The sequence below is a fragment of the Chinchilla lanigera genome, unplaced genomic scaffold, assembly GCF_000276665.1.
Source record: "Chinchilla lanigera isolate Chin_1 unplaced genomic scaffold, ChiLan1.0 scaffold00112, whole genome shotgun sequence".
In the NCBI taxonomy this organism is placed as follows: domain Eukaryota; kingdom Metazoa; phylum Chordata; class Mammalia; order Rodentia; family Chinchillidae; genus Chinchilla; species Chinchilla lanigera.
The window spans coordinates 5595919-5608335 of record NW_004955513.1 but is presented as its reverse complement, the minus strand read 5'-3'; the positions used below and the strand labels follow the sequence as shown (position 1 = coordinate 5608335).

At 45.0% G+C, this 12417-nt stretch overlaps 1 protein-coding gene across 9 annotated transcripts in view; it reads right to left on the bottom strand.

Annotated features, from left to right (window-relative positions):
• Ehmt1 (euchromatic histone-lysine N-methyltransferase 1) overlaps positions 1–12417 on the bottom strand; it is a 151114-nt gene that overhangs the window by 34224 nt on the left and 104473 nt on the right. For all 9 annotated transcript variants that reach the window (XM_005408627.2, XM_005408628.2, XM_005408624.2 and 6 more), the window contains 3 exons: positions 11521–11694; positions 10517–10599; positions 9451–9557 (listed from right to left, as the gene is read on the bottom strand). In XM_005408627.2, coding sequence (XP_005408684.1) covers positions 9451–9557; positions 10517–10599; positions 11521–11694 — 364 coding nt within the window. The remainder of the gene's footprint in view (positions 1–9450; positions 9558–10516; positions 10600–11520; positions 11695–12417) is intronic.

The following is a 12417-nucleotide window of genomic DNA, read 5'->3' as shown; positions in this document are numbered from 1 at the left end:
CAAGGCCTGCCTGAAAATTTGGGGCACTGGCCCAGCACAAGCAGAAGCCCTCGCAGACAGTTAGCTAGACCCCCAGGAAAGACACTGATCATGGTCTAGGAAAACAAGGAAACATCTGAGGCCATTGTGAGACACAGGAAGAAGTGGGTAGTCAAACGGGCCTACCAGGTGACTAGTGGGATTTTCAAACAGACAAGAGCTACCAAAGAAATGTGGCTTCCAGTGAGTCCAGCCTCTCATCCAGGAGGGGGCACACAACAAACTGTCCTGAACCTGACAGAACTCTCTTCCAGATGTTCCCAAACTGTCACTGCAGGCAAAAGTGTGGTACTAAGAAGGTGGACCTCTGCCTCACAGCTCTGCACATTTACAACATACTGCAAACATGAGCCCTGTCTCTCTAGAGTGACAGAAGAGAGAAGAACAAAGGAAGAAAGACAAAGGCTCCTCATGTCCTCAGGGACTCTGCAAGTTGAGACACAGTGCTTCCGTGGCTCCCAGGGTACCCTCCAGGACCCACACACAGCAGGGATAGCACTAAGAAAGGACAAAGAATGCCAGGGCAGCAAGGAGGCAAGACCCACTTTAGGGCTGGGGAACACAGCCCCACTGGTGGGGAGAAGTCCATGGGCTCATAATGCTGGCAGACGGGCTGCTAGGACACAAGGGCACCCCCTGAATGATCTTCGGAGCCTGTTAGTCAGGGAGTCAGACCACAGGTATCTATAGCACTGGCAAAGGCTGGGTGGACTCCAGATCAATGCCAGAGAAATGCTTCCTGCTATCCAGGGTGTTCTCCATCTGTACTACCCTAAACCACAGGGCTGACCCTGACCACATGGCTACTGAGCATAGAGCACAGATATTCTGATGACCTTCTTCCTTCTAATCAACTGGACACCACAAGCAGCTGAGGCTTACAAAACAAAACAAGGGTGCTTGGACTCCAGAAAAGCCTCTCAGGAAGAACACACCCCACACAGCCCCTCTCCCCTGCAGAATGCTTTGCTCAAAACTAAGTACAGACTGACACCAGTAGTCAGTCCAGCCTGGATCAGTCCAGGGGAAAGGACTCAAGGACCCAGAACGCCAGTATCAGCCTTTACTGGATATTTGGCCAGAGTCACAAATGCTACAAATACAAGAAACCCCACTCTTGGGTTCTGAGAAGCTAGAAATAAATTTCTTCTGTTTCTCTCCTTGAGAAATCTCAGAGAAACTCCTTAACTTCTAAGAGGATAACCTCCCCTCTCCACACACACAGAGCTCCTAAGATCTGCAAGGTTGGCAGCTAGAATGAGATCAAGTACCAGGCTGGAAATTGAGTAAGCTTAAGCTGGTCCAGGTCGGTCAGACCTTCCACTGAAAGGAACTAAAGGACTCCTACCTATAAAGGATTCCTCCAAATACAGAATTTACTTTACAATACTAAGGCTCACCAGGTATGCTGAAAACAGAACAGAGCTAACACAGCTTCTTCAAGGACAAAGTCACTGTGCATCCATAGCCTGCAGCAAAGACGGGATAGGATCCTGATGCCCTACCTAGACATCGGTCTCCCCGGGTCTCCCTAGTTTTCTGTGTACTCATTTGGCTCCTGTTTTATGGTTTGGGGACTAAAAGAAGCTAGACTGAAAGAGTCTGAACTGCACATCTTGAGTATCATAAAGGTTCTAGACAAAAATGAACAATAGTGCTTGGGATGATTTGGGGTGGTGTGACCACGGAGACAGGCAGATGTGATCTTCACAGCAAGGGCCCTGGGGCAGCAGTGCTTGATCCACCTTGCAATGACAGGACATCCTAAGGGTTCCTCTGTACATGTGGCATAGACATATGCTTATTTACTGACTTTAGGGTGTGTGTGTGTGTGTGTGTGTACACACGCATGTGTTGGGGATTGAACCCAGGGGTCTTGTGTGTATTCAGTACCCACCCTATCACTGAGCTAATGCTCAGTCCCTTAATGTTTGTAAAAAGAAGGAAAAAATAATGTCATCTAGAGGAATGACAGCTAATTCTTAGGAATGGAAATCAGTGGACAGTAGAATCATGCTCAATAACTGCCAGCTGGAACTCTAGGTCCAGGAGAAAAATCCTTCAGAAGATGCTACACCCCTAGTAGAAGAGAGAAAGTCCCCAGCCCTGGAGACCGCTGGCCACTATCCCTGTGTGCCTGTACCCCATGTGGCCTGCACTGCCACTGTCACTTGACCCTTGGCTAAGATAAGACCCACACACTCTTGGCTTCTCAGCTGGGATGCCCTGCCAGTGAACATGGTGTCTACTCTCCTGCCCCACAAAGCATCAGCTCCCCATCTCCTCTGTACCATCCTCTCCTTTGTCCCAGTAACACATGTGAGCCTCCTTCAGTACCCGCTCCTGTGTAGCCAACCCTTCGCCCAGCACTGCCTCCATGTCCCTGTGTGGCCAGAGCTCAGCCCCTGCCCTTGACTTCTGCCTGGGCAGCCACTCACCTCATGGGGTTTTGTGGGGCAGCCTAGAGCTTCTGAGTGACCATAAGTAATACCTTCAAGGAAAAAGGAAACAGGGAGGAAAAAGAGGCTGTAATACAGGACGGTCAAGAGTAGGAAAGGGATCTCAGGATTTCCAAGTGTGAGAGCTCAGATGATATATACCCAAAAGCAGCCAGAGCTGAGTTGAGGACATGTCCAAAAAGTACAGCCAGCACATTAAAAACAACCTTGAACAGGCATCAGTGCAGAGGGCTGCACACTGGAGGACAAAGCCCAACAGGAGAGGGCTGAGGCAGCTGGACGGTGCTTGCAGCCATCTGGAAAAACAGGACCAAAGGCCGTGGACTCTTATATGGATGGTACACCTCAATGCCCTAAAGAACTGGAAAGGACCTGAACTACCATGAGGTGAGACTTCTGACCCATAGGACTTAAAACCAGTCTCCAAAGCTTCTAGAAGTAAAGGTCACACAAAAGGGTCAGAGGTCAGGATACATCAGGCATAGTGTGACATCTGAAAAATGGCCCAACTAGGGTCAAGAAAGGCTGTCGAAAGGCGCCTTCTCATGGAGAGATGGCAAGTGGCACTCATGAGTGTGAACGGGGAGAGCACTGCAGTCTGTGCACAGGGCAAGGAGGAATTGACATCAACTCAACCATGACAAACTCATGACAACTGTAAACTCCTGACAAAGCACACCATGTAGACAAGAGGACTCAGCCTTAAGAAGTATCTGCAGAAGAATTTCTAAGCTTGAAGGTAAGTTTTGAAACAACACAGTCAGAGAAACACACACACATTTAAAAGAACAAAAAAAGCCTATGAAACTTTATGGAACACTATTGACAGAGCAAAAATTTACAACTATGGGTATTCCAGAGAACAAAGGAAGGGAAAAAGCAGAAAATCTATTCAAGGAAATAACTGCTTAAAATCTTAACAATCTTGGGGAAAATATGAACGTCTAGGTTCAAAGGACCCTAACAGATACAAACAATAAAGATCCTCACCAAGGCTTGTTACAGTCAACTGTCAAGAGCATATGGCAAAGAGAGAACCCTAAACACAGCAAGAGAAAAGTGCCAAGTCACATACAAGGGAATTCCCGTGAGAGCAACAGACTTCTCAGCAGAAACCCTGCAAGCCAGAAGAGCACTGGATGATGTACTCTGAGTACTGAAAGAATAAAACAGACAGTTAAGAATACCATACCTAGCAAAACTAGATAGAAAAACTCAAAATGGGCATGGTGGTAAGTGCCAATAAACCGGCACTCAGGAGGCTAAGGCAGGAGGATCCTCAGTTCAAGGCCAGCCTGGGTTACATACCAAGTTTGAAGCTATCCTGGGCTACACAGCAAGATCCCACCTCAAATTAATTAATTCATTTTTAAAAACTGAAGTCTCCACCAAAAAAATTGGTAGAAGTTATAAGTGATATCAATAAGGCTGGAGGATATACTAAGACTTCTTTATGCACTAATAATGAAGTTTCCAAGAAAGAAATTGAGAAACAAATCCCACTTATGTTAGCTCCAAACAAACAAAATGCCTAAGAATAATTTTAACCAAAGAGGTGAAGAAACTCTACAATAAAAATTACAAAACCCTGATGAAAGAAATTTAAGAGAACTCAAAAAAAAAAACAAAACAAAACAAAATCAGACCCCTCCAAACGTAAAGACCCAACCCAAAAACAGACATCTGAAGTAAATTATCAAAAAATCAATCAGTAAGAAATGCTGGTGAGGCTGTGGAGAAAAAGGAACTATCCTTGATTGCTGGTGGGAATATAAACTGGTATAACCACTATCAAAACCACTATAGAGCTTCCTCAAAAACTAAAACTACAGGTTCCCCCCTGCCACTGAGAACCAGAAAGGTCCAGAGTCAGTGGAGGAGCAGCTGCTGAACAAAGACTCGGAGAACACGAGAATACAGACTACGCCCAAGGACTCAGAGGTCTAGTTGACCAGGGTCACAAGAGCCATTCAGAAGCTGGAAACCAGGAGGACCTTGCACAATACCTGGGGAGACCCCCTGGAAGCCATTCTTCCCCTGTCAGTACAGGCTGCGGTGGAGGAGCACAGGGAGTTCCACAGAGGTCTGCACCAAGATTCCTGCTGCCTGTGCTGACAGTTGGGGAGAGGATACTAAGTGGTTGTGGGGTCCCAATGCAATGGGAGACTGGAGAGAAAAAGCTACAAAAAATTGCTTTCGCCCCAGATGGCTCACTTGAGATGTTAGTAAGAACTGCCTCCTCATGTATTCTATAGCTGTGACGAGGAGGTGGCCAAAGAGAGAAAACGAAAAGAGACCGAGAAAAAGCAGCTGCTTTTGCTGCAGCACTAAGAGAAACAGACCCTAAGTCTGACTCTCGGGGCCCCAAGAAGAACTCGATGACTACACTCATCTGCTACTACTGCTAAAAGCCAGACCGTCTCAAGAGGAACTGCCCCAAGAAGCCCCCTGGGCCATGCCCTGACTGTAAAGGTGGCCACTGGAGATCGGTCTGCCCTCTGAAGCAGAGGCCCCGGAGCTCAGACCCATCCTACCAGTTAGTCCAACAGGAATGAGGGGGCCTAGGGCATACTCTGCCTTCTTCCTCTGGCCAGACTGTCATCTCCATGGAGGAGCCCCAGGTACAAGTCTCTCAGTCCTTCTTTTCAATCCTGGCCTTCCTTCCAGCTGTCACACCTCAGTGAAAGGAGTCACCGGGGAGGAGGTAATACGCCATTTTTCACAACCCTTAGGCTGTAACTACTTGTTAGATCTTTCTTGCATATCTCTGTCTTCCTGAGAAACCACTTTGAAGATACCACCATGTATTACAGCAGCCATTGATAGTTTCCTACTAATCTGTCCATAACTCTGTAATGTTTGTATTGTTCCTATGTTATTTTGTAAATGGGTGTATGTTTATTACTATGTGTTTCCTACAACAACCATTGAGAATACTCAATGATTATTCAAATGGTCACTCATGTATAGCTCTATTTATTTTCTTTAGAAACCACTTTGAAGATACCAAAGTATAGTAAAACAACCATTGATAATAACCTACACTTCTGTCTATAACTCACTATTATTTGTCTATTTGTTTTCCTGAGAAAGTATCTTATGATAACAGTATGTAAAACAACAACCAATGATAATTTCCTACCACTTTGTCTCTAATTCGGTAAGTGCCCCTATTACTATGTTACCCTTCTTTTACTCTTTAAAATAAAGCATCATACCACAGTGACATACGCATACCTATGCTTATAGCAGCACAATTTACAGTAGCTAAATCTTAGAAATGGCCCATATGTTCATCAAAAGATGAATGGATAAATAAAATGTGGCATTTATATGCAGTGGAGTACTACTCTGCCATAAAGGATAAACTTGAATCACTTGTAAGAAAACTGATGCACCTCAAGAACATAATCTTAAGGGAAATAAATTGGACACACAAGTTTAAATATTGCATTGTTTCTCTTATGTGAGAAACCCAAATGGTAAATAAGATGCATAATGGAGGACAGCTACTGGGAAGTAGGAAAAACATGTTCAAGTGGAAACAGGAAAAAAATGGGGGAGGAAGCAAAGGGAAAAGGAAAAAAAAAACAGAAACAAAACTCCTGTAAAGCCGAGCACGGTGATGCATACCTGTAATCCCAGCACTCAGGAGAATGAGGCAGGAGGATCATTGTGAGTTTGAGACCAGCCTGGGCTACAAAGTGAGCTCAAGGTTAGCCTGAGCTGCATAGCAAGACTTTGTCTCAAAACAAACAAAAAAACAAAAAACACTTTTGTAAATAAAGAGGGGCTGAAGGGAGGGGAAAGGAATGAGGAAAAAAAGAAGGAAGATATATCATGTATATATTCCCTGTGATGAATGTTATCACTGTGTATATGTAAAATGTACCAATTAAAAAAAAAAAGGAAAAAATGGAAACAAAGACTTTATAAATGGGGAGGAAAAGAGAGTTTAAAAGGAGAGGAGGGGAATGGGGAAGAAAAAGAATAAGGATAAATCATGTACAGGTACAAATTTCCTATGATGAATGTGATCAATATGTATGACAAACATGTGCTCTACTAATAAAAAAATAAAGTTTAAAAAAAAGAAAACTGGGAAGAAGGTATAGGAAAGTAGTTTTATAAAAAGTCACAGACTGAAGCAGGAATGAGAAATGGGCATCAGAGAGTATAATCAGACACAAGCTAAAAGACAAGCACTTCCAAGTGCAGTAGGATGAGTTATGAAATCTCAAAGGAATGTACTAGTAAATAAAGAGCAAAATAAAAGACAGTAGGAAATAGGAGACATCGTTTACACAATGGAAGGGGACAACGATGGAAGAGGGAAGGCATGGGAAAGGATGAATAGGAATCAAGATGTTATGTACATGTACTAATCCACACAAGAAATGCAAACACTGTGTACTGCAAACATGCACTAATAAAAATAAAAATGGAAAAAATTTAAAATCTCAAAAGAAAAAGAAATTGAAAAACAAAAAAACTAGAAAGACCTCTACAATGTGTATGAACCAGAACATTGTTAAAATATTAAATCAAAAGCAATCTACAGATTCAGTGCAATTCCTATCAAATCACCAGTGACATCCTTCATGGAAATTAAAAACAACACTCCTAAAATTTGTATGGAACCCCAAAAGGCCCCCAATAGCCAAAGCAATCCTGAGCAAAAATAATAAAACTAGAGGTGTCACATACCTGACTTTAAGACACATCACAAAGCCACAGGACCCAAATATCATCGGACTGGCCTGAAAACTAACACACAGACCAGTGGAACAGAACAGGGAATCCAGAAACAAATTCACATACTTACTGACAGGGCAAAAGTCCTTGATTTTGACAAAAGCATCAAGAAAATGTTCTTTTTTTAAATTGAAAAGCAAACAAAAAATATACATTGGACTATGGCCAGTGCAATGGCTGATACATTGTGTCAACTTTAAGTGTAGAACTTTAACTATGACTCAGCAGGGGGCCAGGGTCCTCACTTATTAAGATCCTCATTCTGTGCAAGAGGAATGCAGGGAGATGGTGTGAGTACTACACCCACCCTAGGGGGGGTGGGGTGGGGGGAGGGGTAGCCTGCTGGTAGGAAAAGAGGTTTGTTCCCCATTCCTTTTGCTCTTGATGTTTTTGCTGTCTTCTGCCCCTATGAACTATACACCATGCCACCGCCACCCTGCCTTGCTGATTATGGACTGAAATCTCCACGAACTGTGAGCTAAATAAACCTTTCCTTCCTTAATTTTGGGTGTCTAGTATCTTGTCTCAGCAACAAGAGAAAAGTAACCAAGACAGACAAACATTACTGAAAATGACAAGTAAGCAATGTAGTGGCTAAAACTAGGAAACGTTTACAAGAAAACACAGGGCAAAAGCTTTAGGATATTGGTTTCAGCAAAGATTTTTGGATATGTTCTGAAAACATAGGCAACAAATCCAAGAATTGACAATGGAAACTATACCAAACCAAAAAGCTTCTGTACGGCAAAGGAAATAATCAACAGAGTTAAGAGACAACCTATAGGATGAAGAAACTATTTGTAAGATATTCATCTAACAAGGGATTAATTTCCAGAATATATAAGGAACTCAAAGAACTCAACAGCAAAAAAATTCCAAACAATCCAACAAGGTAGCATTTCAACCCAGTAGAAAGGCTATTTTTTGAAAAAAAAAAAAAAAAAGCTGATGAGGATATTTGGCAAGGGGAACTCTCACATATTGTTGATTGAGAATGTAAGCTAGTAGCCAATGTGAAAGACAGGATGAAAGTTTCTCAAAAAAACTAGAAACAAGCTGGTCATGGTGGCACATGCCTGTAATCCCAGCACTCTGGGAATGTGAGGCAGGAGAACCACAGGTTTAAGTCCAGCCTGGGCAACTTAGCAAGATCCTTTTGATGTCTCAAAAGGCCTTGGGATACAGCCCACTGTGCAGATCCCAGTAGGGGAAAAAAAGAAAGAAAAGAAGAAACTTAGAGACATCTGCACTTGCATGTTATTGTAGCCCTGTTCCCAACAGCCAAGACATGGAGTCCACTCAGGTGTTCTTCTCCATAAGCATCCACGAAGAAACTGTGGTAAACATATACAGTGAAATATCCATAAAGAAAAATACAAACTCTGCCCTTTTTGAAGCAGCATGATGGAACCAGAGGCCATAGTGTAAAGTAAAATAGGCAGGAAGGAAAAAATACTTCCTGTCCTCACTTATCTATGGCTATAAAGGATAGAATAGTGGCTATCAGAGACTGGGAAGGGAGGGATGAAGAATGTGGTCCATGAGTGGAAGGTACAGCTGCACAGTGACTTTGGTGTTCCACAGTACTGCAAGGAAACAGTGGTTGACACAATTACCTGAGTATTTCAGAAAAGCTCAGAGAAGATTTTAAATGTTCTCAACACAAAGAAATAGTAGATGCCTAAGGTGACAGATAAGCCAGCCACCCCAATATGATCAACACACATTGTGTACATGTATGTACATTGTGTACATCATACTGTACCCCATAAACATGTGCAGTTACTATGTGTCAATTAGATTTGGGAACATTTCTTAAGAAAGTACTTACACAATTATAATTAAAGCCAATTCTGAGCACAATATAAACAATGAGGGAGAATATCTAGATCCTGGTGAGGAGACAGAGGATCCTGGCTCAGATAAACCCTTACCTTCTGTGTAGGCAATCATAATATTTAAAAAACTGCAATTAAGCTAAAACTGAAAAGTAAGCTGAGAACCAGCCACAGAGAAGTGTGGCACTGAACAAGGCCACAAACACCAGACAAACAGCTGGAACTGGGCAAGGAGGAACAGGTAGGCCATGTTCTGGTGGCACCACACAACATGCCACTTCTGCCACATGCTAGAACCCAGGATCACTTCACTATGACCAACAGCCAGGGAAGAGGTCTGGGAGTGCCGCCCTCCGAACCTGAACCAGCATATGGCAGATGTCCACGTGACCAGCCTCCGCCGCAGCGTGCAGTGGGGAGCGCTTATTCTGGTGCTCCATTTTGAAGTTGGGGTCGATTCCATCCACTGTGAACAAACATGGTTTTACTAATCTTGTCAAGTGCAGTTCAGATGCTCACTGTGGCTGGCAGTGCCTACACAGTCAGCCACCCTGAGATAAGCAGGCAGCTCTAGGGGCATGCCACACCCCACCACATCACTGTGACCCATATGGTAGACAAGCGAGACCCCACTTCAATTCACGAGACAACACACTTGCTCCTTCATGGCCCTTCCTGAAGGTCCTTGAGCGCTCCTGGTCGCAGCCGCCTCCACACCTGTGAGGACACTGACAAAGGCAGGCTGAGCTATGAGGACAGATGCCCCTGGGGAGCAGAAGTGAGGCCCCAAGACAAGCCCCCTGAGTGTGTGTCTGCACATTTAGCCAAGAGACCAACTATGTACTGGTGATGTGACTCAACACTGTATGAAACCTGAGGGAAGTGAGTGAAGTTGCTATTTTGATCAAAATTAAAGAAACCTCTCTTTTTAGATCAAACTTCAGTTTCTTTCATGACTTGCCATCAGGCAAAGAGCTCTTCAACCACATTTTTCAACCCCAAGAAGATAAACTTCAGAGCGATCAAGCCCAGAGCTGGGAGGGTCCACCTGTCAGGAAGCTCAGGCCAAGAACACCCCTGGGACCACAGTGGCACAGCAGGCACACAGTGCTCCCCACCAGCAGAGAGCACTGGCTCCTTCCTCACCACAGGTCACAATAGGGCCCCACCACACTGTTGCACCTTTCCCAGATCTGTTTCTGTTTGCCTTATAATCACCTACTTAATTCCCTTTTTAAATTAGGAATGCACAGAGTATTTCTAGTGCCATGAGCAGGTGAATATGAGCATCACAAACAACATGAACAGCAGTGGGCACCTCTTTTTATTATCAGAGGAACCAGAGACTTCTGAACAGAAAATACAAGATCAGGCTCGTGAGAAAGGGGCATTGCGGAGGCTCTGCTTGTCCCGCCACAGACTCACCCAGCATCAGAAGCACCTTCTGCAGCTCACCCTGCCTGGCCGAGAAGTACAGCTGCTTCGGGTGGAAGCGAAGCTTCTTGGGTCTGTGGAGAAGCAGAGGACAGCAGTCAGCACAGGCCTGGGCCAGGCCTCATCCCACTGGGGAACCAAAGTATGTGGCAGGGATCCCTGTCAGTTCCTCTAGTCAAGCACGCCAGGCCCACCAGTCTTATAGCACCTCACAGGGAGTAAAACCAGCCACTGTCTTAGCCACAGCATGAGAATGCTGCACCCTACAAGGTCACCCCATGATGTGACAACAGGACCCAGACCCATAGGGAGCCATCAACCCACACTTTACACATCAACAAGGCTGCACCTGCAGCTCAGTCTCGCATGGGTCATGCGCTGTCACTGAGCTGCACAGCCAGCCTCCAGCAGTGAGGAAGAGCCTAGGCAGAGTAGGGATGTGGCACATCTGCTCTGAAACCTTAATAACTAAGGTGACAGCCAGGGCATGGTCAGTAGGCAGGGACGGTGGCCATCAATGGACAGAACAGTCCTAAGGACAGGCTCAGAGACCAGGCTGGAGAAAGCCACAGAAAGAGGTTATGTACCAGGAAGGTCAGGACAGGAGTTAGGAATACCAGAATTTTTTGTTAGGCAGAAGAGTACATGTCACTCTTTCCCTGGAAGAAGGCGGGCTTGGTGCAATGGTCCCCTCAGCCTCCCTAAGGTAGGTGAGGCTGTCCTAGGATGGGCCCAGAGCTGCAGAGATCCCACCTCCACCCTCACACAGCAATGTCTGCATGAGGGTCTGCAGGTGGCTCACCCAGGCATGTCTTCAAAGCTCACATGACTGTCCCCGCTCAGCATGACAAGGAAGACCAAACTTACAATTACCTCCCCAAACAGTGTAAAGACTTGTTCTGACCAACAGTGTTATTCTAAGGATGAAATGCACACGTGGCTTCAGGACAGAACACAGGCCTTCAGCCACCTCTAAAATGCAGACCAACTCTTACTTTTCTGAGTCCAGAGCAATCAGAGCACTCTCCAAGGTTTCCTTCCCGGGTCCCTGGGAAAGGCCAGAGGTCTGCCTCACAAGCCCAGCCGGCCCTGTGGCATCAAAGCCCTCAGGCACCTGGGGAGCTGTACTCTGTGGCTTGTCGTCCTCGGAGAGCGGGGCTGCAGCAGTGCTTGAGGAGAGGAAATCATTGAAACGTTGAGTTTTGGCATTGGAAAAAGCTCCCTTCTCATGGAAACCAATGAAAACACAGAACAACTTGCTTCAACCCATCTCTCACTCGGCTTCTTAAGGGAAGACAATGGAAAATCAAATGACTACTAGTTTGGTCCCAGAGGAAGTGCCCAGAATTTAGAACCCTGTTCCCTGAGACCCCTAGAACTATAATCCAGACAGAGTTCAATGATTACTATGAAGGAACTGAAACACTCTAGGCCTTAGTTTTAAGGTCTGCACAATCACCATCCTTTACATGACCTTCACTCTAGTCTTAATTTCTCTTCTAGCACTGATATTCACTAAGCTTGGTCTTCTCTGTTGAGTCACTCATAAGTTTTGCTGCCATTCTCAAAGGTTCTCTGCTTCATCCCCTTCCTAGCAGGATTTGGCTGGTGGATGCTGATTACTGTGTTTCTCCTATTCTCTTGCTGACCCGGCAACTCTATGTTTTTAGCTGCTTCTGCTGGATTCTCTCAGGAAGGCAAGTGCATGTGTTTGTGTGAGTACTTCTAACTCTTCTGGATTGTGTTTCCTGCCTTTAGCAACAGCCAAAGACCCTGGTGCCAGAGGCACGGTAGGAACAGCTTGAAGCAGCTGACAGGTGCTTTTGTGCAACAGCCACCTGTGGTAACTGGGCTACTAACAAAACATTATAAAATCATCCCAATTAGGCTAG